Source organism: Oryzias latipes, chromosome 24, assembly GCF_053564925.1.
Source record: "Oryzias latipes strain Hd-rR chromosome 24, Olatipes_Hd-rR_3.1".
NCBI lineage: Eukaryota > Metazoa > Chordata > Actinopteri > Beloniformes > Adrianichthyidae > Oryzias > Oryzias latipes.
The window spans coordinates 22,895,589-22,922,966 of record NC_136260.1 but is presented as its reverse complement, the minus strand read 5'-3'; the positions used below and the strand labels follow the sequence as shown (position 1 = coordinate 22,922,966).

Below are 27,378 nucleotides of genomic sequence, written 5' to 3'. Positions count from 1 at the left end.
AGGGGAATTTCTGATGAACTACTGCCGCTCTGCAGAAACTTAATGTTTTCTCCCCTGTGGTTCAGTTTTACTCCAGTAGGGGCATCAGAGGGCTTTTCCTACTTACCTAAAAAATGGTTGCTGCCATGAAATTTCAAAAACATTTTTGGCGGGAAATTTTGTCTGCTTATTATTTTTTAAACTGGTGAAAATACCTCATCTATTGTTATTCATTTCTTGAAATGACTACTTGATGCATTGAAAAAAACATAAAATGTGTTGTTAATTGATTTGTTTTAAATAAAGTTACACCACGTCAAAAATGTGTGGATCAAATTTGAGACAGTGGGTAAAAGAGGTTATTTTTTCTACTTCATCACTCATCTCAACATTTTTTCTAAAACTGACATTGTTATGAGAAAAATTGTACTAAATCACTCATCAGATCATAACTGACATTATTTATATCTCACATAAAAAAATGAGACTCTACGTTTTTCTGATGATTTCATTAAATTTAACAAAAAAACAATGTAACTCAACATTATTTGATGTATTGATTTAGTTCAATCCCGATATCACAATTTGTGTTTTGAATGATTATGTCTTAACTACAAAAAAAAAAAATATATATATATATATATATATATATATATATATATATATATATATATATATATATATATATATATATATATATATATATATATATATATATATATATATATATATATATATATATATATATATATATTCCAGTAACTTTCCCATTTCATAATTACTGTGCTAATATCTAATATGTTCCTCTCTCTGTCTAAGGTTGTGATCATGAGGGACTACCATCATGAAAACGTGGTGGACATGTACAACAGCTATCTGGTGGGAGACGAGCTGTGGGTGGTCATGGAGTTCCTTGAGGGAGGGGCTCTCACAGACATTGTGACTCACACCAGGTAAACGAACGTTGACTTTCTTTCCTCTGTTTATGGCTGCTTAGGTGCTGTACACGCTATCAAAACTGTGAAGAACGTATAGAAAGGTTGTTGACTCATAAATGTTCTAAGCGTAAAAAATCAACTGGGGATTTGGTGGTTTACTGTCACATTCTTGGATGACCCCTGACCTTTTCAAGACTCCAGGATAACAACACTTGATTGTTGTTGGAAGTAGTGCTGTCATGCAATTAATTTTTAAGGCGCGACTAATTGATTGTGACCTTTAATTAATTAATGTAATTAATCTACTTTTAATTGCAATTTTTTTAACCTAATAATTGCCCTGAAAAGCCTCATTTTGAGGTATTTTCATTGAAATGTGTGACATTGTGGCGCAGTAAAAGATCAAAATACAACTTCAAAATCGGCTTTATGACGTTTTTTTTAATCAGAAAAGACATGTAACCTTTACTTGTACACCACCAAGGGGGATTTTATTTTTTATTTTTAACAATTGAAAAAAAAACCATCAGGTCCATAATGCTCCATAATTTAACACAACAAAAAGTAGGAAATTTTTTCCCAGTTCAATATTCAAAAATTATTGACCATGAACTGTTTTACCTTTTTCCACAATTTATCACAACAAAAAAAGCTGATATGGATTTATCGCCACGGTTCTTCTCACAGACCATAATAAAAATAATTTGTAATATTCAACAACCGGTTGTCTAATATCATGAGGATGTTGCTAATAAAGTTGTTCTGTATTTATTCCTTTCCCTAAAAGTCAGACGAGGCTGAAGTTGGCGTCTGATTTTTTTTAGCATCCACAGTTGTGGGTTAAAATCTGTGAGCCGCTTCCAGCTCTGCTCATCCTCCGTCTTCGTGTTTCACCTGCACATCCGCCAGTTCCATCCATGCGTGATCCATGCGTCTGCATCAGGAGCATCCCTACAGAAAATCCATGTCTGGAAACTTTATCCCAACTTTCCCGTTGTTGAGTTGTGTCTCCAAGCGGCCTTCTCATTGTGTTAAGCTTACCCTGTGCTTGCCGTGTAATTACAGTCATTTGTGTGGCGTGTCAGCGCTAGCGCTGCACGGTGTCGGGCGCTAATAACATGCTTTGGTGAGGCTGAGTGCCGGTGCTGCCGTGAAGGACTTTGAGCAATCTCCCACACAGATGTTTGTGTGTGTGTGTTCACACAAAGAGCTGGTGGGGATCTCAGGAATTTTAAGACAGTGGAAGAAGGGGCGTGTCCTGAACTATTACAGTCACATATTAATTATACTTTAAAAGTTGGTTAATGAGCTGCCATCCATTCTTTTTTTTGCGCATCTAAACATTTGTCTCGATCCGTGTAATTGTGCGTCTATGCTCGGGTCAGAACGACTTCCTTTGATGAGACGATGAGAATCAATTTTTAATCTGCCTTCTGAAACGTTTCGTTTGTGTGATCCTGTGTGCTTTTCTGATCTTCTTGGGTGTAAAAGTGTGAAGAAGAGGAATTTATTTTTCATTTTTAAAAGAATGTTTTACAGGACAGAAAAAATAGAAAGTAAAAAAAACTTTAACGCATGAGAACAAATCAATGTCATAAATACAAACAGATAAGATATGATGTATATGAATGTAAATTTACTCCTTGAACGCACCTCCTAATTAGCAAGCGTGAGCGATGCTACAATAACCAGATGTTCACATTCCGGAAACATGATCAATTATGTTAAAGAAGCAATTGTTGCAGCCCACCAGTCTGAGAAATTGGAGAAATTACAGTCCTTCACTCTGCTATGACAATCATCGACAAATAGAAAAATTTGTTTGTTCATTAATTTTAGCATAAAATGCTTGTAGAAACGTTGAGGCATGGTGGTGGTAGGGTCATTATTAGTTCACCCACGCTCATATTTCAAAAACAAAATTTTTAAATAGTGGAAATCATATTTGAGTCTGTCCTGTGGTCACCATGGACTGCAAGGAGCAAAATGAATTTTGGGATAATGAATGCCCCCCCCCCCCAAAAAAAAAAAAAAAAAAAAAAAAAAACGAGGCCTAAATCTCTTAAAGGGGTTAAAAATATAAATATGTATTTCAAAATCCGCTAAGGAGCCAAAACAAACGCGCCAGCTGGGATGTCCAAAGGAAGTTTTGAAATCATTATGGGATGGCCGCAAGACCTACTGCATGGCAGCCACTTTGCAGCAAAATGTGAAATTTGGCGATTTTTCACACAATAAAGGAAAAGAAAGCTTTTCTTCACAAAATTTCACACACATGCCGCCACAACTGAAGTTTTGTTGACCTTTGACCTCGGGAAGAAGCTGCCATCTTTTCCTTAAAAATATACCCTTTTGTACTTTCTACAAGTTTAATCTCCACCTTGGGATTTCAGAGCCTCCTGACTCCTCGAGCATCACTGGGAAGCTGCTTGGAGAAAAAAATTTGGTTTCAAAGTTTGTAGATTTTAAACAGCGTTCGAGTGGCGAGCTCGCAAAAGTGGAATTTCCTTGTTGCTCTCACATGTTTCGCCATAAAATTGGGAAAATTTGATACACAAATCTCCGGTTCAAGCTGAACAATATGATATGAGATACGACATAAACATATTAGGAATGTGTTTGTGGTTAATAACAAACTTCCGTTGCCAAGGAGAGCAAAAAACAAAATGGTTGCTATGGAAACAAAGACAACAGAAAAGCTGCCTTTTTTTAAATGAATTTGTCATGTGCAGCTCTGACCAAGGGGGCAGAGGGGGCGAGTGAGGGGCGTGTAGCAGCAGCTGAGCCAGTGAGAATGGGTCAAAAGGGGGCGGGGCTTTAATCAAAATCCCTATTTGAAAAATAAAAAACTTTGGTGCAGCTTAAACGGTCAGAATGAATGAATGAATCTTTATTTCTATGGCACTTTACAACGCCGTGTGGTTAAGAACAAACCTCCCCTTTTTTTTGCTTTTTGCTTTTCATTTTGACGTTCATTCAACCAGGAAGTGTTAAAAGCCCTTCTAAAAAATTACTCTTTAGTTGTTTAGGTCTGACATCACAGAGAAGGAACTTTTGTGCAGTTTTTGCATGTTGGATAGACATGAACACAAAACTATTGTCTTTGCTGTTCTAGTTTATTTAATTCTGCGCAGACATGTTCATAAAGCGGCAGTGCAGTTGGCCAGCTGGGTCTGCATGCAAATGCTCAGTGGAGCCGTGTGAAGCCAGTCAGACGGACTAACTTTTCTCCTCTCGCCATATGGGACCCTCCTGGCTGCTCTGCAGAGTCATTTCAAAATAAAAGCATGTCAGATGGCATTTCTAATAGAAATGTATCAACGCTTCTTTGAAATGAACAAAAAGAAATTTGGAAAGTGTTGCTTCTTCTTATAGATTTGAGGTCTTTATCAGCCTTTTATCAAGGCTTTTGTTCCGTGTTTTCTTCCCGTGTTCAGGATGAACGAGGAGCAGATTGCCACCGTGTGCCTGTCGGTGCTGAGGGCTCTGTCCTACCTGCACACGCAGGGCGTCATCCACCGCGACATCAAGAGCGACTCCATTCTGCTGACCAGCGACGGCCGGGTAGGAGAGTCTCCGTCAGATCTTTATCCGCTAATTAGGTGTCTCTTAACGAGCTGATAAGAGAGGATTCGTGGAAACGTAGTTAGGAGAGATGAGTGTCGTGTGTGGAAGGTCTCACCTGCTCCACGGCTGAAAGCTGTGTTGATCTGCAGATCAAGCTCTCCGACTTTGGCTTCTGCGCCCAAGTTTCCAAAGAAGTGCCCAAGAGGAAGTCTCTGGTGGGCACGCCCTACTGGATGGCGCCAGAGGTCATTTCCAGACTGCCGTATGGCACAGAGGTGGGGGCTCGGTGTTAGCTGGAGGTGGGGGGGGGTTCATGCTTCATTCCAAGCAGTTTGACTGGTTTCTCTGTGTGTTCAGGTGGACATCTGGTCTTTGGGCATCATGGTTATCGAGATGGTGGACGGGGAGCCCCCTTACTTCAATGAGCCCCCTCTGCAGGCCATGAGGAGGATACGGGACAACCTGCCCCCCCGGCTAAAAGAATCACACAAGGTTAGGAATAAGACAAGTGACATTCTTCTCCGTACTGACAGATTTGCTTTAAAATTTGTCATAAACATGAAGAATTTTCTTTTCTCTCTTGATTCCCACATTGCAGAAACCGAATCTTAAGGAAGAAACTGTCTTTTTTTTCTGTCATGCAAGAAAAATAATCTTATTGAGAAAAATCTTCCACGGCAATCTTGGTTTACGAAAACATTTCTCAGTGACCAAAAGACTTATTTTTAATCATTTAAAGAAAATGTTTCATAACGTAAGACGTATTTCTGAAAGGGCCTGTTTGTGAAAGACTTTTATCAAAACTATTTTAGAAGAAAAAACTTAATTTAAAGTACAAAAATACACATTAAAGCACAAAAATCTCTTTTTTACGCTTTGAAGGGTCTATATCCTGCTTTTCGTAAGCCTTTTAGAGTAAACTCTCCATATATATGATGATTTTTCTTTATTATTTTACCCTAAAATGTGTTCGTTTTATCCAAAAAATGTAAGAAGCAGAAATGTTTAGTCCTCTTTCAGTTTCCTTTTATAAGAACTTGTGGTACATTTTTGTTTTTGTGAAAATGAAATGAAATAAAGAAATTGACAAGAAAAGATGCTAACAGCACGTTTTAACCTGCCGGACATCCGTCAGCGTTGCTGCCTTGTTGGTGGTGGTGGATGGTGGTGGTGGGGGGGGGGTCACATTGACATGCAGTTGCTCCACAGCCTGAAGGCTCTCCGTCCGTCCTGCAGGTGTCGTCGGTGCTGCGGTCCTTCCTGGACATGATGCTGGTCAGGGAGCCGTCACAGAGGGCCACCGCCCAGGAACTCCTCCAGCACCCCTTCCTGAAGATGTCCGGCCCCCCCTCTTGCATCGTTCCCCTCATGAGACACTACCGCCATCGCTGACCTAATCCCGCCCACATCCACTCCCCTCTTGGGCGGCTCCGCCCCCATCCAGCCAAATGCCGCAGTGGCTCTCCGCTGTAACCGCCGCGTAGTTTAGCTAGAGGAACAAACATTTACAGATAAAAGGAGGTAAAATTAAGATTTAAAAAGATTCCTTTTTATACCATGAACTGAAAGGGTTTGGTGCCACAGACGCTCACTGAGCGTCCGGCGGGCGAAGGGCAGGGGGGCGGGGGCGGCTGCAGTCTTCTTCCTTTCCCAGATGACGAGTCTTCAGCGAGACTCCTGGTAGCCATCAGCCTTCCAAAGCTTCAGAAAGGTGTGGCGAGCAGCTGAGCGGCTGGTGGAGCCGACCACGCCGTGCCCCCCCAAGGCAGAGCGACGGAGGCGGGGGCAACAATCAGCCTGAACGGAGGGGTTTTTCACTGAGGACCGGCTCCTGCTAAACTGACGAGCTCTCTTCAGTCTTCTCCAAATGTATTTTAGAGGAACTTGTATTTCTGTACAGTTTTGATAATTTGCAGTATTTTATTGTGTCGTAACAATTGTGATATGAGCAGTATTAATAGAGTTTCTGCAGAGATTTTTCATACCGTTTTTAATCCATTTTTTTGCTTAAAATTACGAAATATTCCAAATAAATCCACCTAAACACGAGTGTTGCTAAAAGTAATATATTTATGAACTCATATTTGTAGACAGAACTTCCATTAAATGTTGGAAAAAAAGGGTAAAGTTCAAATTTTGTACAATATTTTAAAGTATTTATTTATTTATTGAAAGGGAAGGTATATTTTTGTTTGTAGTGTGGCCTTTTTTTTCCTTTTCTTCTTCTTCCTTTCGTCTGGGGATTTTTGGTTTAAAGAACGTCGGCTTTTATGTCCTCCAAGCAATACCGCAAACCGGTTTCTAAAATCACACTGTTACCGTTTAAATGTAGCACAGATAAGAGTTTGGCAAAAAAAAAAAAAAAAACACTTCACTGAACATTTTTGCTTCTTTTATGGCAGCCTCCTTGTGTGTTTTTTTCATGGAGGGGGGTCCTTTCTACTGCGCCGGTCTGTCATCGTCACTGAAACGGAGAACGGTGAAGCCCCGCCCCCCTCTAACCACATCGTTTTGACCCCGTCCCTCACTGTGATCTGTAAATACGACGGTGCGCGTGCGGGAGGAGTGTGTTTGTACAGACCCTGAGAGCAGGTGTGTGTTTGTCGTGAGCTAAACCTCCACCGTGTGTTCAGATCTGAATGAGTTACACTTTAATGTGGTTCTGGCCTGTACACTGAAACTGCATGTTTGTTATCGGTGAATCTGGTTTCAATTAAAAAAAGACGCTAAAGCAGGAAAACATCTTTTTTTTGCTTTAATTGTGTGTTTTATTAGAAGCACTTTACAGAGTTACGTTCAGTCACCTCTTCCTCATATTTTCCGATCCCAGCTGTTTTCTTTTACAACAGTTCTCACCTCATTACACGTTAAAGTCCCACTCCGATGGAAAAAATGTGTTTTTAACACCGAGGTCATTAACTAACAAAATTAGGCTTAAAATTGCATTTTTGTTAATTTCTTTGTTGAAACGAGCAGGTGAAAACGTGCCGTTTCAAAAATAATGTATTTGTGTTGTCGAAAATATGTGGGGCGGGGCCAAAAGTGCCCTGCTCCGCCCCATTCTGATGCACCCACCTGCAGACAAATAGATCCATGAACGTCTCTGTTTTCCTCGTCTGACCTGAAATCTGGATCTAAACTGTAGGGCTGGTTAGCTCCAATGTTGCTCGTCGCACCACCAATATGCGGTTGAGGTTGTGAGGGGCTGTAAGCTAGTGGGAGGGGTGAATTTCTGATGAACTCCTGCAGCTTTGTAGAAACTAGGGAACACATTGAGAATAGATCAAAATATGGTCAGAGGGGGACTTTAAAAGCAAAATCAAGCATCCATGCTGACGTTAAGGATTTCCGTCTCGGACTCCTCTGAGAGTTTTTTTTTTTTTCACTCACAGCAAAAGTCCAGAACTCAGCAAATAAACTGTTTATTTGATTTCAATTGGGAAAAGCGACATTAATCAATGTTTTAGCAGAGTTGGAGCATAAATTAGCACAAAAGCTGAATTACATCTGTTGTCCAAAGGCAGACAGAAACATACAGAGAAACATATTATACATACATGTCATACAGCGTAACCTTGTGCTATCCTATGACCCCCCCCCCTTACAATGACGTGTTCTCCCTACCATGACAAAGGTGGATAAAGGTGGAAAGATTTCATGTAATCCATGGACACCAGTGAAGATCACAAATCATTGAAGAAAAAAGGTTAAGAGCACTGTCTAGTGGGTCTAGATGACCCAACTCCCAACGTTAAAGTGCCTAGGATAGAACAAGGGTTAATCAGCAAACAACAGTAGACATGACCACAAAATATGAACCTTTATAGTAAAGCACTGACCCGTTATCATGGACGGTTCCGACCTCAGAACCTTTTCCTTCCAGAAGGAGTTTGGAGAACTGTCCATGAAGGGGATGGCAGTAGGACGGAGACCCTCGTGAAGACGTTTGAAACCCGTCTCTTGGTGATTGGTGGAAGATTAGGAGGTCCAAATCTGAAGTTTTTGATGGGAAAAAGCTGCGTCCAAATTCAGAAAGTGAAGAACAAAGAAAAAAAACAGATTCAATAGGAAACAGTTTTGGCAAATCAGAAATGTGTTTTTTTTCTATTACAAGAGAAAAAGACTTAAAAACCAAAAACACACCTGAATTGAGCACTAATTAACCCTTGTGCTATCCTAGGCATTTTAACATTGGGAGTGGGGTCATCTAGACCCACTAGACCAGTGTTTTTCAACCTTTTTTGAGCCACGGCACACTTTAACCTTGACAAAAATCCCGCGGCACACCAGCATCCAAAAAAAACAAAAACAACAGAAATTCATGGTCTGTATTGATCGACAGCTTACCCCCCAACCCCCCCCCCCCCCCCCCCCCCCCCCGCCCGCCAGCAATCGCACGTGTATTTTTGTGATAATTGTGGCCGGAAAAGCAGGAAGTTGCGGCTGTTTTTTCTAAGAGATGAAATGAAAGTTAAATTAGAAAAATTTAGAAACTGTTTGTTTGTTGTGGTTTCAAGGCGTTTCGCAAGGACAACTCATTGTGCGCTGGGACACTGGCTCTTTAAGCCAATGCATCATGGGAGATGTAGTGTGAAAAGTGCCGAAAACTTGCAGAAAGACTCGCGTCTCTGAGATTTATTGTATTGTCCACTTGTTTCACGGTCTGACACCGGATTCTGTGGAAAGCTACACCGCTAAAGAAGAGTTTTAGCCGGTATTTTTGTTAGAACTGAGCGACTTTATCAGCAGAATTAAGAACAAGGAAGTGAAGACTTTAAGCACTTCTGATTGGTCAGACTGATGACATGTGATTAAGCCTTCAAGAATGATTGGTGGAGACAGTTGAAGGGGCAGGACTTTTCCGCAAACTGTCATAGCTGCAGGTAAATCGCGGTAACGTAATCCTTATCAAAATGTCTTTAATAGAATTAAATAAACACAAAGAAAAAGTAATTTTAAGATCTTTCATATTCCTAACTACTCAGTGTTTTATCAGGGCCTGTTTGGATGAACAAAGAGCTGATATCCTGGAGATGGGAAATGTTTTTAGATCAGTGAATGATTAATGAGGGCAATTTCTCCACGGCACACTTGACCATCTCCCACGGCACACTAGTGTGCCGCGGCACACTGGTTGAAAAACACTGCACTAGACAGAGCTCTGAACCTTTTTTCTTCAATGATTTGTGATCTTCACTGGTGTCCATGGATTACATGAAATCTTTCCACCTTTATCCACCTTTGTCATGGTAGGGAGAACACGTCAATGGAAGGGGGGGGGGGGGGGGGTCATCTAAGATAGCACAAGGGTTAAAACAAACAAAAAAACCCAAACTAAGAGAAGTCAATACAAAAAGCAAATCTTACGATCACACACAGAAACTAAAAAGGAATTATAAAAAGGTTAAAAAAATAATAGATTAGCTCAAAAGGAAAATGAGCAGAAGTTATACTTTAACCACATTGACAGAAAACGATTGGCTCTTTAAGAAATTATTTCAGTTTGTAAAAGAACAGAACCCAAAGAAGCAAATAAAGGTTCATTTGAATTTTAAAGCAGTTTACAGGGTTACTTTTAAAATATTCCAAACAAACGTAGCAAAGACAATTGGAGAAGGAAATCAAAAATGTTACATGTTGAGACTTTTAGTGAGCATTTTCAGAGAAAATGAGAAGAAAAAATACATTTTTTGTTTACTAGACCAGTCAACACAAAGATAAGATGACAGTGATTCTGAATTGTCTCTAAATCTCCCATTTTTGATTTTAATATTTGCTGGATTCAATGTGTGTTCTGTATGTAAAAATGCAAATGTGTCTAGCTATGATTAGGAGCAATTAAAATGTTAGGAAGATAACATCCTTTTCTTTGTTTTCCAATCAATTTAGGGATTAATATAGTTTTAAAACATCTAAGCATTTTATTTTTTTGGGTGTTTTTGTCGCTGAAATTGCTTGAAATGAACCGAAATCAAATCTAAATGGTTCTTTTTTTTGGAAAGAAAGTCTAAAAATGGCTCTGCTTCGGGTTTAGTTAACACCACTCTGTCAGCAATAGACCCCAGAATTCCTCTCCTTTATAGAACACGCAACTCTTAATTCATAAGACAAACGCAATTGAGCCTTTGTGTGGTCTGTTCAAAAAATAACACTTCTTTTTCTATGTTTTCTTATCAAATTAATAACCTGAATAGATTTAAAATGTCTATACATTCTGTCACTTATTGTTGTGTTTTTCTATTGTTTTTGTTGATAAAACTACTTGAAATAAACTAAAATCAAATCCAACTTAATTAAATCTGAAATTGTACACTTTTTTGACTTCAACTTAAGATTTACTAAATATTCTACATTGTCTTCTATGAAATATTCTGTCAGCTGAGGTCATCAGAATTAAAGGATATTAAACTCGTTATCCATAAAGCAAAATCAAAAATAGATTTTTCTTGAGCTTTCGTAACAGCATCTGAGCTAACTTCTGACTTTTATTTATATACTGTTAAACTGTGGTTCATAGGAGTGGTGTAGATTTTATTTCATATTTTCTTCATCTCTATTCTCTCTGCAGCCGCTAAATGTGAGGAAATAACTGGATAAATGGGCTTAGATGGTGATGACATGTTCATGATGCCAAAGCAGCTCTAAGAGGACAAAAAAATGCTGTTTTTTTTCTCAGTTCACTCCTTCAAATTGTGTTTTCTTTGAGTTCCAGCACAAAAATCAATACTTCATCTTCGCCTTTGTGTCTCGTCTGGCGGAACGATCAGTCACCTGCTCCCAATCTGAACACGTCGAGCATCAACTTGGATATTTTTTTTTACTCCATCTGAGTTTCTCACAAATTGAAGAAGAATTTTCAGCCTTAAAAACATGAATTATATTCTGTGGTAATGAAGGGAAATGCAAGAGTTCTCCAGCAATTTATTTCAGACAGGACAGAATAGTGCACACGGTTGCATCAACAAAGGTTTATGCATAGACTTTCAATAATCTCTCTGCATAAATGCAATAATCTTCTGTTCAGTATCTGCTGTTTTTAGTTTTTTCTTCCTTTGATATGTTCCACGCATTGGTTTGTAGCAAAGTTCTGCTGAAGTGAAAGCAAAATAACCCCAAAGAAAGAGAAAAACACACACTGTTCACTACACTGTCAACACTATGGCTGCATTCAAAGTGACAAAACATGGAGATGAAGCAGAAGACATGGGTTAGGAACAGAAAGGATGGTGAACGCAGAAGCTGGAATGTCTTCTTTTTCTGTTTTTCTCTGATCTAATTGTGCGGTCAGTTTGTGCGTCCCCAGCTGTCCCGTTGAGTCGAGCTTCGACGGCCGGAAAGCTCCAGATGGACAGTTCGGTGTTGGCCGCTCTCGGATCGAGGACTCGGTCCAGAGCTGGAACAAAAGTCCTCTGAGGTGTCGGAGGTCGGGGGGGGGGGGGGGGGGGGGGGGGGTGCTCTGAGGAAATGTCTGCGGTCGTGATGGCTTTGGGAGGGGGGGCTGGGTGGCTGCGGCACTACATGTTCTTGTACATGGAGCGGTCTCTGGGGAGCTGGGGCTGATTGGCTGTCAGCTTGAGGTGGAAGTGGTAGATGGTGAGTGTGATGATGATTATCAGACCTAAAATGAGGCCCAGGATGAGGGGGAGGGTCTCCTCCAGGCGCTCCCGCTGGTCCATGATGCACTTGTAGGCTGTAAGAAGACGAATCCCAGTTTGATACACAACAGTAGCGTATAGATGTGTAGGTGTGTGTGTGTGGTTGTATTGTGGAGCTGCACTTTTTAAGTCATCAGTTCTCCAAAACTAGAATCAGAGGTGAAGATGCTCTCTTACGTTCGCCGAACATGAAGTCAGAGGCCATGTCGAAGGGCTGAAGCTGGATGTCGTACATGGAGACGGAGATGCCCTTCTGGTGGTCGCTGGAGATGAGGGTGAAGGACTGCTGGGCCGCACAGACGTAGGAGCGGCCTGCAGGGGTCACCAGGGCCGACAGACGGTGAGTGCTGGCTGTGTGCTTCCCAGCTGGAGAAGAAAAGGAGCGATGGGGAGCAGAAAGACGCATGAGGTCGGTTTACGGAGGACCTTAAAGGACCATAGATGCTCCTTTTTTGAAGACTAAATTCGGGAAATTTCACAAAAAAATGAAATGCTTTCTAAATTATGAGATGTGTAGCACACATTTGCATGAATTATTCCAAAATGGATGAGCCCATGCGGGTGAAATCCACAAATCCGTGCCAGTTATCTAATTCCAGTGCTGTCAGATGAATGCGCGCAAGCTGCGATCAAAGCGGAGGGGGTGGAATAAATGTGCTGAGTATCTGCCGGCACGCACGGAGGCGCGCGCCCGCGCGCACTCACGGTTGTAAGCGTTGATGAAATGCGACGTCTCGGAGGTGTCATAGACGAACTGGACTTTGCTGATCTTCCACACCTCCGTGCCTTTGTCCCGGAACTCCTGCAAAGCACGTGCGCAACCGGAAAGTTCAGCAGAAATTGGAACTCATTTCAAGAACAACCTGAACCTTTTTTTTTTTTTGGTATTTCTCCAACCACAATGGGAAATTTGGCGCAATATTGCGCTTTCTTCGCTCACCTTGGAGAAGTAAATGCGCAGAAGGTACGCGCCGTTCTTCCAAGAAATGTGGATCTCTGACTCCGTGGCCCCACATTTCCCCTCGATATCTGCGCTGCGGGGCAAAGTGAAATACGCCTGCTCTGTGATCAGCTGAGAAAAGCAAAAAGTGACAAAAACTCAGGGAGGGGGGTCACGCAAAAAACTTCATCAAAAGAACATAAGGGGGGGGGGGGGTATTATTAGGAAAACAGTTGGACATCATTCAGGAGGGTCGAACATCAAAGTTATAGTGTCAGAAAAGTACCCCCCCCCCCTATTATTTTGGGAATCAAACTAATTTAAATAATAAAAACAGTTTTTTTAATCGTTTAGATGTGATTGTGCATAAATGTTCCTAGATTTGATGGATGCTGTTGGGTGACAGATTTTCGTGGCATTTAAAGACATTTTTTTTCAGATGATGAGTCACGAAAGGAGTCACGTTTATTTCCCGTCGTTGTCTCCTCGTTTCGGGGATTCCTTACGTCTATCCCGTTGAGCGCGAGCACGTCATATGGCACCAGGATTTTGACGGCGAACTCCACCATCAGGCAGGTCGTGCTGTTCTCCCGCACGGCGAAGATGGCTCTGTCGGGGTTCTCGGAGAGCCCGGACAGGTTCTCTCCCTCCTGCTCCGCCAGCACCACGGACAGCGCCAGCACACCTATCCAAAAAAAACAAAAAAAAAAAAAACATCAGTAGGGATGAGGAGTTCATGCAGCTCTCCGCGCATCACGTGAAATTGTGCGTGATCAGCAAAAAAGAACGGATCAAAGTTGCGTTTGGGTTTCGGGAACAAACTAAGAATCCGGATGAACGCATCGCGGATGCTGCAGCATCAGGGGAACAACAGCCAGTCCCTGAATGCGTGACAGCACCGCAGAAAGTGACAAACTGCGGTGCTGATCGAACTTTTTCAACCATTTAGTTGGGGGGGACGGGGTAGACTAGAAAAACACGCACAAGAAGGGTGAAGGCGCGCCGTGGGTACGTGAATGTAAAGGCACTGCAGTGGGGAGTCACGACAACTGGACACGCACGCTCACGCACTCACCCTCTTACCCAGCAGCAGAAGTCGGGTGCTCTCCGTGGTGCTGAAAACGCGGCGTCCCATCGCTTCCAGCTTCCCCGGCGCTGGGAGGTCAAAAAGGGGGTCTGAGTGACCGGGAACCCTGAACCAAACCCGCGAAAAGAGAAGAGAGGAAGGCTCGCGGGAAAGGGAGGTGGTGAGGAAAAAATCTGGAGGGGGGAGGGTGGAGAGAGAGAGAGAAAGGAGCAGCCGTGCCTCTATTAGGCGAGGAAAAGTCACGCACAGACCATCGCGAATGCAGCACAAAAGGAAAAAATAGATGTGCTGCAGAACCCTTTCGGTACCGAGAAAGGACCCCTTCCCCGCCCATACCCATTTAAGGAGGAACGCTTTTGACTCAATGATCTGCCTACTTTTCTACCACAAAATAAGTTGTTAAACTGCAGATTTCCTGAAGTAGATGACCTCAAATACAGTTTTTTTCTCCTCTTCCGCTTGACCACAGCTGCAGGTTTGACTGAACCATCTGGAGGGAGACACCGACCCCCCTCCCGCCTCATCCTCCGGTTCGGTGGGGTTTCAAATGTTGGTTCTGTAAATATGATGAATTGGTTAGTGAATTTTGTGAAATAATCATTTTCGGGTTTTGTGAAATTGGTAAAATGTATGTTTTTTTTGCTGATGGACCCCAGTAAGACTAGCGACCACTCTGTGGAAGCTAAAGAGGTTACAAATAAACAAAAACAAATAAACATCAAAAACCGCTGATGAGCATTTACAAAATCAACAATAAATCTAAAAAAAATCACATGATCGCCACACGCATGCGTCACACCCAGATTTTATTCGCTGTTAGAAACAACACAACAGTAATCTTAATGTGAAAAGACTCATAACAGATGCAGCCTTCCACGAACTCTCCTCCCACTCCAGAGGGAGTGGTGACGTTTGCGCATAGACAACCTCTGAAAAAGTTGCTTTCGTCTCGTGTCCAGAGTTGGCGCTTTTACGCACTCCGTTGGGTCTTTTTCCGGTTCAAGCAGGAGATATTTTCAATGTAGGCTACATTAAAGTGAGACACGGACTAATCCGGGATGTCAAAGCGTAACAGGAAACCACGAGCCAAGGTAGAATAAGTCAGTTGGGTTTTACGCACGAGTCTTTGTGGATTTTACTGATCCGCTTTTCTGATCTGAAAGTCAAACTCGCACTTGACGGAGCTGATGCTGTCAATGCTGGGTTTGCTGTCCACCTGTGGATGTCTCCTGTCTTGGGGAAACGTTTCCGATCGTGGGATCCGACCTGATGTCACCACTGGATCCTTTTCCAAATCTTCTGCGACCTTTTTAATCTCCGGGGATGTGAATCTGCGAAGCAGTCTGTTCCTGAACGCCGACAAAGACGAGGCTGCGGAGGAGGCCGGCAGCGAGGTGACCTGAAGAGGTGGAGCCACACCGGTCGAGCCTTCGCGCCTCCTTAACGTCCTGAGTTTGCGCGCGGGCATCAGGCCACGCTCCGGTGGTGCCGGGCTCAACATGCTTGTCGGCAGGCTGCATCTTTTCCTGTAATAGCTCTCGTTGAATCTTTTCAACCCGAAATCTAAAGTTTTCTCCGACGATGTTTCGGTCACACCCTTTCGGGCGGTGATGATGGGCGTGAAAGCGTCCAGGGCAGACGGCGCGCCGGGTTGGAGGTTGTTATTTGTGGCTTGCGGGGGAAAAAGCAAACTCTTTTTTTGATCCTCAAGGCTGCGTTTGAGTGGGGGTAAGAGGTGGTCAGCGGGAGAGTTAAGATTCTCCGCTTTTTTTGGCTGCTCAAAGTTTGCGTACTTGTTAAGAGTCCGCGGCGGGGGCGCGGGGTCGCGCACCCCAGAGAAAACTACCTCCTGTTTACGAGACGAAAATGGCTCGATTTGAAACTCCTCGATGGAGTCCATGGACGGCATTCGAGTCATTTTTATCCGGTGTTTCGTTTGCCGGTTGTAACTCTTTTGAAGTGCGTCCTTGCGCGTTTGGAGAACTTCCAGTCTGCTCGTGACTTCTCCAACTTTCTTGTGAAAATCTAGTATCTCCGGACCAGGACTTGGCGGCGGCTGTTCCCGCGCGTCCTCTGTGCTCTTCCAGCTCTTCTTGGAGCCGCCGGTGAGCGCGCAAACGCAGTCTCTGTGGCCGAGGAACTTTGCCACCTCGACGGCGGAGTTCCCAGCTTTGTTGATCCGGTCTATCTGCAGCCCCAGTCGTTTGAAAGCTCTCACCAGATACTCAACGACGGGATAGTGACCCGCCGCCGCGGCGTACATCAGCGCGCTGTTCCCCCAGACGTCCGCGAGGTCCGGATCCGCGTTGTTGCGCACCAGGATCTTCACCGCGTCCAAGTAGCCCTTCTCGCAGGCGTAGCTGAGGGCAGTGCGGCCTGCGCCGTCCTGGCTGTTGACACTGGCCCCTCTTTGCAGCAGGAGCTCCATAAACTTACACCGTGTCTGCTCTGGTAACAAAACGGACGAGATGAGGGGCGTCTGCGCGTCATCCGTTTTGGAGTCCACGATTTCTCCATCCAGCGCATCCAGAACAAACCTGGCCAGGTGGACTTTATCCTTGGACATCGCATCCAGGAAGATCATTGTCCCCGTTTGACCATCTGCTTTATCCTTAAGCATATTTCTTATTCGTTTTTTTTTTTGTACTAAAGAAAACGCTCCATAGTTGTTAGTCAGAGCTGCTGTTCCCGCCAGGAGCGCAAACAAATCGCGCCTTTTCTGTTATATAGGCGAGCATAAAGGGAGATGAAAGGTTGCCGGGGAGCGCACACATAATCAGGATGCTTTGTTCTTCTTTCTAATGGAAATACTTCATTTAGAATGACAATAAAGAGCCGCGTGGTCGCTGCTGAAGAGCCATTCTGGAGTCTACATAGAGAATGCACTTGTTGAATGTGATGATGCAGCTGTTTTTAAAGCATGAAATGCGTTGGCGGCGCACACAAAAGTCATGCTGACCAAAAAAAAAAACATGTTTCCCTCACATTTTTTGCAATAAAGATAAACGTTTTTAAAACATGTATTTGTTTTCAACAGGAAATCCACACAAAGAGCCACACGTATCATTTTACACCTGGATTTATTGATACACAGACTATAAAACAGTATTAAAGGAGCTGGATTACAACAGTATTTTCATTGCTATAAGTCCAACAGTACAATATAAATACAAAAAACACACACAATGTCTGCTGATGAACTACAATTCAAATAGAAAACAAAGAGGAGATACAGTAGAAACCAGGAAATGAAATCAGTGATGTTGCTCTGCAAAAATAATCTGCTTTTTCGACAAACTCCAGCTAACATTTAATCACAGAAACATTCAACTAGTGCAAAAAAGCCTCTAACATAACCTTAAACTATGCATCATCTAATATATTAAATATAATATATATATAAATTTATATATTCCTTCATACAAATAACCCCTTTTGGCATTTTTATCCTCCATAAAATAGTTTAACCTTCTAACAGATACAGAGTGGCACACCTGAAAGCCATTGGAATAAACTTTAAAAGCACTTGAACTCGTTTACCTCAGATATGTGGTGAAAGCTTTAGGTTGTGTTGTGTGGTGCTTCTGCAAGCGGGACAAGAAAACAAACAAAAAAGGAGCAAACAAGTCAAACTTCTCCCCCCCAAAAGACCCACCTCATCCCAGAGCCCCCCAATGACCAAAAACTGCAGGAAAAAACAAAAATCTCGCCTGCTTACATTCCAGTAGAGTATGTACAATAAAACCTGCGGTCTACCCGTCACTTGGATTCAATTATAATTAAGAAAAGGTTAGAAAAGCTCTTACAAGTGCTGTCGTCTCCATTTTTAGACGTTTTCATTTTATCTTGAATTATTTTGGCTCAATCATCCGGATTTTGCGCCTTTCTGTTACAGATCTGCTTTAATTACAGGGATGGATCTCTCCTGCTCCAAAGGGAAGAAGGAAACAATGAGGATTACAAGCTGAGGTGGTTAAAGTGCAGTGAAGAGTCTAATAAAGGAGCCACAAAGCGGATAAGACGGGCTGGACGTCTGTTAGACCACCAAAGGTGGGTTTGATCAGAGTAGCGTAGATTAGGAGATCTGAGTGCAAAAAGAGAAGTTTAAAGGCGTCAGACAGTCAGTTTTTGGTAACAACTTCAGATAATTTACCCGTTTCTAAATGGATTAACACATCATCAATCTGATTCCTGCAAACTGGGACTTTTTTCAGGATTCAAGTGCAAAAGTTTCCATTTATCACCTCTAAAGAATTTTCAAAATCTTAGTCTTGTAGTGATCTAATTAAAAAAAAAAAGGTGGCCGGGGGGGATTCACCACTATCACACAGTAAATCAAACTTTCTTCTTTAAATACATTCATAATGAAAAACAAACAAACAAACAAAAACGACCAGAGAACCTACAGTAGTGCTACATTTTCCACATCTTTTTCTGACAAACTATCACATAGAAAAGTGCTCAGGACAGGAGTGTTGTGTACAGTGTTATCGCTCCACGTTTATTCCGTTTGTGCAGAAAATACAGATATTTTATACACCCTCTTTGCTCTCCTGGACCGATTCTGTGCAGGGTTCCAAAAATCTACCAAAACAGAAGCTGTTTTTTTTTTTTGACTAACGGTGCAGTCTGGTGAAGGAGTTTACCTCAACGTTTCCTGTCTCCATGAGTGGTTAACCCCTCTAGCGTTAAGCAGCAATGGCTCAGTGGCAAAAAAGTTTGGTTTTATGAGGAAATGAAAGAGCAGCAAAGGTGACTTGTAAGCAGAAGGAAAAAAAATAAATAAAAAAAGGACAAAGTGGGTGTTATTTTCAGATGATTTCCTCTCTGGACTCTTCAGAGGGCGTCCTGGGGGGGAAAGCGCCTCTGTAACCTGCGCGAGCGTGTCGGAGAGTGTTGGTGTGTGCGCTGGTGTCTCAGTCGCTCACACCACCGTGGCAGGTCTGCGGTCCATCTCCTCCTCTAACTTCATCATCTGCTGGATGTCCTTGGCCTTTTCAGGAAATACAGAAAAGCCAGACGATCAATCAGACGCCAAAGAAACGTGACACAAATGTCCAAGTCTGATCCCTCCGCCTGCAGCGTTCCCATTCTTTCAACGCTGCCTCGCTCAGCAGATTACCGGGGGGGGGGGGGGGTAAAAACCCCAAAACAAAGTGTGCTGATTTAGACATGATAGTTGTAGGGGTTTCATGCCATCAAAGCCAGCAGCTGTGATCTACAGAGTGCAGCGGTTTGCTGTTTTTGCTTAGTAACGGTGGTGAGTCATAATGATAGATGACTCCAGCTTCTGGTTGGCATGCTGCACACTCCCCAGGGCTGCAGACTGCATCCAGAGGAAATGAAGAATCACTTCTACCTTCCAGCCTCGTCGTTATCTTTTCTCTGCTTTTACTCAATTATGAGTCATTTCAGAGCAGGCGCTATTTAAATAAAGAGAAGTCAGCAAAAAAGGAGACGTGACGGGAAACATGACAGAGATGGAGATGGAGATGCCTACCTTTACCCTGTTTGTTTGCATGATGTGATTTCAAAAGCTGTGTTGGAAAAAGCAAATCATATTAAAAGGAAGTAAAGTGAGCATACATGTAAGACATGTACAGGCGCTGTGACAAATGGCAAAAATAAAGGCAAACATAGATCTGAGCCACATGTTTTTTTTTTCTTTCTGCATACCTGCTCATTGAACTTCTCCAGTTTCTCCAACTGCTCTCTCTGGTTTTTCTCCAGCTGCTCCATCTCCTTCTGATGCTTCATCGCAAGCTGCAGAAACACGGACACACGTCCAGTTAGCTAATCAAAGAAGAGCTGCCATCATTTTAGGCCTAATACTATGGGATGCATTTAAATACACGTTTAAATCGGAGTTTTCTGGAAGATGAATTTGCAACAGTTACTCCCAGACAACAGTCTAAGATAATCTCATTTGGATTTTCTTGTGAAACTTGAACCCCTGGATGAAGCAAACATGGTTTTTGCTGTCTCAGCATTTTCTCTGTGAAACCTGTTTGCTGCGTAGCCACTTATTGAGATTCTTGAAAGTACAGAGTTTGCAGGAAATAACACAATTTCTTCTTATATCTAATTGTGTTATCAAGCTGCAGTGGATGCAGTTTATGGTTTTTTATAGCAAAACTGTGGCTGTGAAAGTTCTGGCTTATTTCATCAAACAAATGCAAAAAACTCTGTATAAACACATTTAAACATAAATAAATATACAGTCAATCTGTATTTGAGACAAATCTGTTCTGTAAAAGATTTAAGCTGGCCAGGAGTCTGCTGAAAAAACTAACAAACAAAAAAAACACAGTTTGTCACACACGTCTGTAACAAACGCTGAGCAGAAACAGATGATTAAACTCAGTTTTTTACCTCTCCTAGACGGTCGGGTTGTATCCGAATTCCTTCACTACTCACTAAATAGTGTGTTCGCCATGTTGTAGGGCCGTCCGAATCTACAAGTCCAAAATCAAGTGCCTAGAAATTTCCCAGAAGTCTCTGCGATAAACCAGTATGCATCGATGCTCACTTTTGACCTTACAGTTACTTTTGAAAATTAAATAAATATTTGACTTTAACCAGAGAGCCACAAGGAGCTGCAGGTAGCAGAGCGCTGGGTTAGCCGGAGAGCCACGAGAGACAACAAATGAAAGCATTCTGAAAACATACTCCTAAAAACTGGTTGTTGTGATTTGGGTTTTCTCCGTGGCGGCCGTGGTGCAGCGGTAGGGCGGTCGTCCCATGATCGTAAGGTTGCAGGTTCGATTCCCGCCTTGCACGCCCATGAGTCGAAGTGTCCTTGGGCAAGACACTGAACCCCACCTTGCCTCTGGTGGTAGGCGGGCGCCTGTGTTTGGCAGCGGAGCGACCACCAGTGTGAGACTGTGTGTGTGAATGTGTGTGTGACTGGGTGAATGGGTCTGTGACTGTAAAGCGCTTTGTCCTTGTAGGAAGAAAGGCGCTATATAAGTATACGCCATTACCACGAGAGACAAAAAATGAAAGCATTCTGAAAACATACTCCTAAAAACTGGTTGTTGTGATTTGGGTTTTCTCAGAGTTGTTGAGACGTGGTCATTGTGGGCTTCAGCGTTCTGCAGAACCTACCCGTTTCCTCTCATCCAGGAATTTCTTGGTGTTGCTGCTGTTTAACTCCCGGACTCTCCTAAATGACAAAAGCAATTTTTGTTCATGCAGGTTCCTCCATCCGTGAAGATGGACACCGCCCGGTAGATCACCTTTCCCGCTCCGCCTTGTTCTTTATGGTCTTGTCCTGGTTGATGGCTTTGCTGTTTTCCATGGAGACTTTGGCCTGGTTGGCTCGCATCTCTTTACTCTGCCTACGATCAACAAAACGCCGTTAGCCGTCTGACCTTCGGCCGTCACGGGTCACTGGGGGGGCCTCACCTCTCGTGGATGAGTTTCAGCTGCGACGTCTGCTGCTCCTGGTTGTTGTTCAGCAGCTTCTTGAGGACCTCACACTGCTGCATGACGTGACCGTCCTTCATCTCCTGCTCCTTGTTGCTGTGGCCGCTGATCAGCTCGGACCACTCCTTAGTGTGCTGGGCGGTGATTTCCTTCACCTGCGCAGTAGCGCCAAAAACCACTTTAGATCAGAAATCCACAGCAGTCGTGATGTCATCAAAGCGCTTTCTTGATACCTTTGCTTTATGCTCTGTAACAAGCGTTTGGATCTTGTCTTCTGTCTCCTTCTTCAACTCCTGGCAGTTATTCTCACTGGAAATGACACACGTTTGTTAGAAGAAGACAACCTCAGAGGAAGAAAAACTCCAGATATGATTATTATTTTTAGTAAAAACTAAGCTTCCTGCATCTCACTCTTTTATCATTATATTATACAACCATTGTTAAGTGAATCATACAGTTTTCTGAGACCATATCTCATTAGCATGACCCAAACTTTCCTTATAAACTCATTGGATAGGAGGACTTGCTCCATATTTTCTGCCCTGTAGTTCATCATCATTCCACTAGGGGCAGTAGAAGTCTTCTCCTGGTCATTTCAGAATAGCTGCCTCCACGAAATCTTCAAAACACTTTTGGCTAATTTTTATTTTAATGACTACTTGTATTAAAAGAACAGGAGATAGGTCATAATTTCTGCAGAGCAGCAGGAACTAATTAGAAATTCACCTCTGAGTTGTGGGCGGGACTGTTGGTGCAACCCCGCCCCCCCTTCCTTTCCCCATTGCAGAGAGCTCAGAGCAGTATTTTTTGTGCTCTGGATTCACAATCATTTGAAAAAATAAATACTCAGAAATGCAGTTTTCAGCTTAATTTTTCTTTTTCTATGTCCTCCAACATGAACATGTTAACCTGTTTTATTGGCATGGCTCTGCAATGTTTTGCTTTTCATCTTCCCGACAGAGTGGACTGAGTTCAGTTTGACTAAAAACCTCCTCACCCTCGTTTCTTGAAGGCCTTTTCCAGGAGCTTCTCCAGAGTTGACTTCTCTTTTTCGTGCAGCGACACCATCTTGTCCACCTGGGTGCAGTGGGCTTTCTGCATTGTATTTTGCTCCTAATTGGAGGGAAGAGAAACATGCGTTGCTTTAGCGTTGGGTGCCGCACAGCTGCCGTATTCGAAAAAGACGGTCAGCATTGATGCTCAACTCATTGAAATGCAGCGTTTACGCATCAACAGACGTGTCCAAACGCAATAACTGGACATAATGCTGTGATAATGAAGGGGTCTGTGTGAAAGAGCAGCCGCCGTCTCCATGGCGAGAGCTCATCAAAGGGGAACTTTAGCAAGTCTAATTTCTTGTGAAAGGTGGATGGTGTACCGGAGCTCCACGCCTTTGGGGTCAGCGCAGGATGAAAGGTTCGTTTGTCCCCCTATGTCCTGAATCTGCATCATCAATTAGCAGGATTTGCACCTCAAGCACCACCTACCTTTGAATGCTTCTTCTTTAAAGCGTTGAGTTCCTTCTGCTGCTTTTTCATCAGCTTCAGGTAGGCCTAAAGTGGGAAAAACAAGGATTATTTGTAAAAATTATGAAAATATTTTATATATATGTATAAAAGAAAAAAAATCCTTTGACACCAACCTTGGTTTGTTTTAAATCCTCAATGCTCGCATTAGGCACTAGTGTAGCATCTGAACGAGCAGAATCAACAACAAATCAGATCAAATCACAGTGTAGGTCTGAGGCGTTTGGGGCAAAGCAGTCCTTTTTACCCTTTTTGCTCTCGGACGTGTTGTTCTGCGCTGAGTTGGAGGTCTGGGCCATGTCGGAGCTGGCCTGGGGGGTCACGCTGGTTTTCACCGTGTCTCCTTTACCCTTCCCTTTCTTGTCATTCTTTGAGTTTCCACTGGGGACATCCGCAATGTCATTCTGTGGCAGTGAAAAGAATGAAAAGGTAAATTTGTGTTTTCTTTTGGACGTCTGGATGTCTTTTTTCACTCTGACGTACCGTGTCAATCCCCAAAGCCTTCATCTGGTCTGCTCTCTTCTCTGCGATGGTCAGGAACTTCTTTGGGTCGGACAGAGCGTCCACGATGGCTAAAAAGGATGAAGAAAAAAGAGATTTAAACGATGAATCCTGAGCTTTGAGTGGTGGGTTTTAGCCATCAGTCTTCCATAGGAGCATTAACGATCTGTGTGAGCCCCTTGGCTTCATTTAATGGCATCTCCAATTGTCCTGCTCATTTGCATTCCTGTGCCTGCGTTACACTGTCTGCAAAGTCATCATCATTTGCTTTGTGCCGAGACTTCACAAACGAAGCCGCCACGAGGCAGCAGTGGTGCCACCAGGGGGTGGCCACCCCACCCCACTAGCCACTATAAACTGTGGTAGCATCAGTTGTGCATTTCATCCCAAATGCACAGCCAGCAACCGGGCAAGTCGCTCTGATCACCTAAACAGGCCCACACCTCCTCCCCTCCCAGCTGCCTTTGAGTGCGCAGACATCTAAGCCGCTGGACGCAGAACATGTATAAGACGTGGGGTTCACTTCCGCGTTCGAACCCCCAGAGCCTCCGGGCCGGTTTGACAAAAGAACCAGTATCAGTTACTAAAGGTGAACTTTCTTTATTACTGTTTCCTTAAGTCCAAAACGGCGACTGACCGCGTGTGTATGCGCTCCACACACTCACACGCGCTCTCCCCCTCTCTTCCTGCATTCACGCGTGCAACAGTTTCTGCACGCACGCACACACACATGCGCGCGCGCACGCATTCACGCGTGCACACAATCATACATCCCAAAACACTACATTTCTTTTCATGCCTGTTAAATATTTTCAGTGGTGTCTTTTAACAATCTCTTTACTGTACTTTAGATCACCTGATCTGTATTTTGCGCAAATACGCCACATCATCAGGGGTGGTGGATGTGCCATTACTTTTTATTAATATGTAAAAAAGAATGGCCCTGTCACACGCGCCTCTCATTTTCATGGCACTATTTAAGCACTGGTTGTTGTGTTACCACAACATTTTGATGGGTTTTTGTCCTGTTTCCACATAGTTACCTATAGTCATAGTTGATGCTTGTGTAAGTCAATTTTCAGAGAATGAAGAGAAATTCAACATATATTCTTATTTTAAGAAGAAAAGTACAGCAGAAGGAGCGAAAGAGATGGTAGGGGAGCAACAGAGGAGGAGGAAGAGGAGGAGGAAGATGAGACAGAGCAGCATGAATGACAGAAGAGAACGAGGAAGACGGCATCTGATGAGGGACAGTCTTCATCATTGGTCAGAGAAACAAGGCAGAACTCAGCTAAAAGTCTTCCACCTGTTCCTGGACCAACTGGTGAAGTTAGAATTAATGCAGTGTTTTTCCACCAGTGTGCCGCAGCGCACCAGTGTGCCGTGGGAAATTACCGTCATTAACTGATCTAAAACATTTTCCATCTCCAGGAAATCAGCTCTGTGTTCATCCAAACAGGCACTGATAAAACACTTTGAAATTAGGAATATGAAAGATCGTAAATACTTTTTTTCTTTGTGTTTATTTGATTCTATTAAAAACATTTTGATAAGAATGGCGGTACCCCGATTTAGCTGCAGTTTTAACTGTTTTCTGAAAGGTCCCGCCCCTTTTACTGTCTCCACCAATCATTCTAGGAGGCTTAATCAAACGTCATCAGTCTGACCAATCAGAAGTGGTTAAAGTCTTCACTTCCTTGTTCTGATTCAGCTCATAAAGTCTCTCAGTTTCAGCAAAAATACCAGCTAAAGCTCGTCTTTAGCGGTGAAGCTTTCCACAGAATCTGGCATCAGACCGTGAAAAGTGAACAAAACAATGAAGCTCAGAGACGCTAGTCTTTTTGCGTTTGGCGGCTGTTTACATCTCCCATGATGCATTGGGTTAAAGTGACAGCGTCTCAGTGCACAATGAGTCTATCCTCTTAACGTCTTGTAACAACAACGAACACACATCAAACAGTTTCTGAATCTTTTCACTTAACTTTTATTACATCAGCTTTTTCTGCCACAATTATCACAAAAATGCATGTGAGATTGCAGAGGGACTGTAGGTCAATACAGACAATGAGTTTCTCCTTTTTTTCTAAATTAAAAAAAATAATTTTTTTTTGCTGGTTTGCCGCGGGATTTTTGTCAAGGTTAAAGTGTGCCGTGGCTCAAAAATGGTTGAAAACACTGGCCTAATGATATCTACTAGAATTTACAGTAGTATCAACTATAAGTTAATGTTCTAGAAAAAAATCAGTAGGCATTTAACTTTCTGTTGGTTTTCTAAAGGTTGTTTTACTACGTTTAGTAGAATGAATTTAAAAAATTTAGCTCATGGTTTTTGTGTGCCACCCCAAGATTTAATGTGGCCCCCTACCGGCCACCCCCTTGAAAAATTTCTGGAGGCGCCACTGCGAGGCAGACGTGTGCCGAAGGGTTTTCCAAACGGCGCTCACCTCCAAAGCCGTCGGGCACGTAGGTCTTGAGGATGATTTGGCAGAAAACGGTGGGAAGCGACAGCGGCTTATTGCCCTCGTTCCTCAGGGAGATGTGGCGGTAGCCGGCCTGCAGGCCGTCCAGGGGCAGGATGCGCTGGCCGATCAGCTTGTTGTTGTCGTCGTAGACGGCGATGCGCAGCACCGCCAAATCCGGCAGGATTACCTAAGAGGTAAAAAAAGGAGGAAGAGTGAGGGGAAAGCGGGAGCCAGAAAGTCATGGGTGCTGCGGGAAGCTGGACTCATTTGTGCTCTTTATTTTTAGATAAAGCAGCGAAATGGGTCTCTGAGAAAGGGGAAGGTCAGAGATTGAATTGCAGGCATGAATGCAAAAACAGGTCTGCAGAAGAACAGATCGGCTCCGGCCGTTTACACGAGAGCACAATAAGATGATCCTATGAGGAAAGAGGGCTGGGAGCGCTGAAACTGCCCTCTGTGTGCAGATAAGTAAACATTAGAAAGCAGGACTATTAATCCAGAAGTGCAGAGGATGAGATAAGGGGAAGAATCCTCCTTGAAGATAAATGGGAGGAGACACTCTGTGTCCACGCATGCAGCCTTGCTGCAGAGCTGAGAGCTGCTGAGCAGCGACAGCCGAGCGTGTGCGCCGTGAATGCACGGCATGAGGGCGTCTGCGCGTGTGGAGTCTCTCCAGCAGCTCGGGTTATGATGCCACTCTTTGATAGCGTTGTGTAAGTCGGTGTGCGTGAGCACAGCGACACTGCGGCAGGCTGTGATGGATGGTGTGTGTTAGGGAGCTGAAGTCCCAGTCATGGCTGACAGACTCCCTCGATCTGCTGAGAGCAGCACAATAAACCCCATGTTTGCTTCATTTTCTCCTAATTCTTCCTTCCACTTCTACTCCTTTGCCTTTCTTTATTTTTGGAGAATATTTCCAATCTCAATCAGTTTTTGTCTTAATTTCTAACCAACATTTCTGTTTTCCTCCCGTCTCCTGCAGCTAAACAAACATAAGCTCTTAATTTTTCCGAGATTCTTCCTCCCATCCAGACCCTGCGTCCTTTCTGCTGCACAACCGTCACAGGAGTGCGGAACGATCCCGCTCCTTGTACCTTTCTGAAGACAAAGGGCTCCTCGTTGTAGGCGGGGTTCAGTCCGTTGTTCATCACCATGCGTGTGCGGAACTCCTTCCGGATGGTGTCGGTCGGAAGTCCATACATGTCCACTTCAACGTACGTGCCGATCTTTTTGTCAGACAGGAACTGCCCAGAGAACACCTGCCATGAAAATGCACACTTTAAAGACAGATTTAG

The 27,378-nt window shown here is 43.3% G+C and overlaps 3 protein-coding genes across 12 annotated transcripts in view; 1 reads left to right on the top strand and 2 right to left on the bottom strand.

The window, feature by feature from the left end:
• pak5 (p21 protein (Cdc42/Rac)-activated kinase 5) overlaps positions 1-7,224 on the top strand; it is a 61,320-nt gene extending 54,096 nt beyond the window's left edge. For all 8 annotated transcript variants that reach the window (XM_023953077.2, XM_023953076.2, XM_078943214.1 and 5 more), the window contains 5 exons: positions 799-932; positions 4,355-4,481; positions 4,634-4,759; positions 4,842-4,976; positions 5,721-7,224. In XM_023953077.2, coding sequence (XP_023808845.1) covers positions 799-932; positions 4,355-4,481; positions 4,634-4,759; positions 4,842-4,976; positions 5,721-5,876 — 678 coding nt within the window. In that variant the 3' untranslated portion in view covers positions 5,877-7,224. The remainder of the gene's footprint in view (positions 1-798; positions 933-4,354; positions 4,482-4,633; positions 4,760-4,841; positions 4,977-5,720) is intronic.
• A 4,166-nt stretch (positions 7,225-11,390) lies between these two features.
• Positions 11,391-14,473, bottom strand: lamp5 (lysosomal associated membrane protein family member 5). The gene is made up of 6 exons (XM_023952849.2): positions 14,163-14,473; positions 13,586-13,764; positions 13,080-13,211; positions 12,845-12,941; positions 12,317-12,505; positions 11,391-12,174 (listed from the first exon to the last, which is right to left on the bottom strand). Exons 1-6 carry the CDS (start codon positions 14,212-14,214, stop codon positions 11,999-12,001), a joined length of 825 nt encoding a protein of 274 aa, XP_023808617.1. The 5' UTR covers positions 14,215-14,473; the 3' UTR covers positions 11,391-11,998.
• Positions 14,474-17,229: 2,756 nt separating this feature from the next.
• The window catches only part of plcb4b (phospholipase C, beta 4b), a 69,866-nt gene continuing 59,717 nt past the window's right edge, over positions 17,230-27,378 (bottom strand). For 2 of the 3 annotated variants that reach the window (XM_004083333.5, XM_078943208.1), the window contains 14 exons: positions 27,178-27,342; positions 26,066-26,270; positions 23,604-23,692; positions 23,368-23,524; positions 23,237-23,286; positions 23,082-23,147; positions 22,592-22,707; positions 21,828-21,903; positions 21,574-21,749; positions 21,405-21,506; positions 21,274-21,331; positions 19,843-19,929; positions 19,667-19,703; positions 17,230-19,159 (listed from right to left, as the gene is read on the bottom strand). In XM_004083333.5, coding sequence (XP_004083381.1) covers positions 19,083-19,159; positions 19,667-19,703; positions 19,843-19,929; positions 21,274-21,331; positions 21,405-21,506; positions 21,574-21,749; positions 21,828-21,903; positions 22,592-22,707; positions 23,082-23,147; positions 23,237-23,286; positions 23,368-23,524; positions 23,604-23,692; positions 26,066-26,270; positions 27,178-27,342 — 1,461 coding nt within the window. In that variant the 3' untranslated portion in view covers positions 17,230-19,082. The remainder of the gene's footprint in view (positions 19,160-19,666; positions 19,704-19,842; positions 19,930-21,273; positions 21,332-21,404; positions 21,507-21,573; positions 21,750-21,827; positions 21,904-22,591; positions 22,708-23,081; positions 23,148-23,236; positions 23,287-23,367; positions 23,525-23,603; positions 23,693-26,065; positions 26,271-27,177; positions 27,343-27,378) is intronic. The other variant, XM_011491427.4, reaches the window with a different exon arrangement.

Coding starts and splice junctions, on each gene's coding strand:
- lamp5 (XM_023952849.2), bottom strand. CDS start 14,214: ATGGGACGCCGCGTTTTCAGCACCACGGAGAGCACCCGACTTCTGCTG. Junction 12,942..13,079: donor TGCGCATTTACTTCTCCAAG/GTGAGCGAAGAA, acceptor CGTGCTTTGCAG/GAGTTCCGGGACAAAGGCAC. Junction 12,506..12,844: donor TTTCATCAACGCTTACAACC/GTGAGTGCGCGC, acceptor TTTCTTCTCCAG/CTGGGAAGCACACAGCCAGC.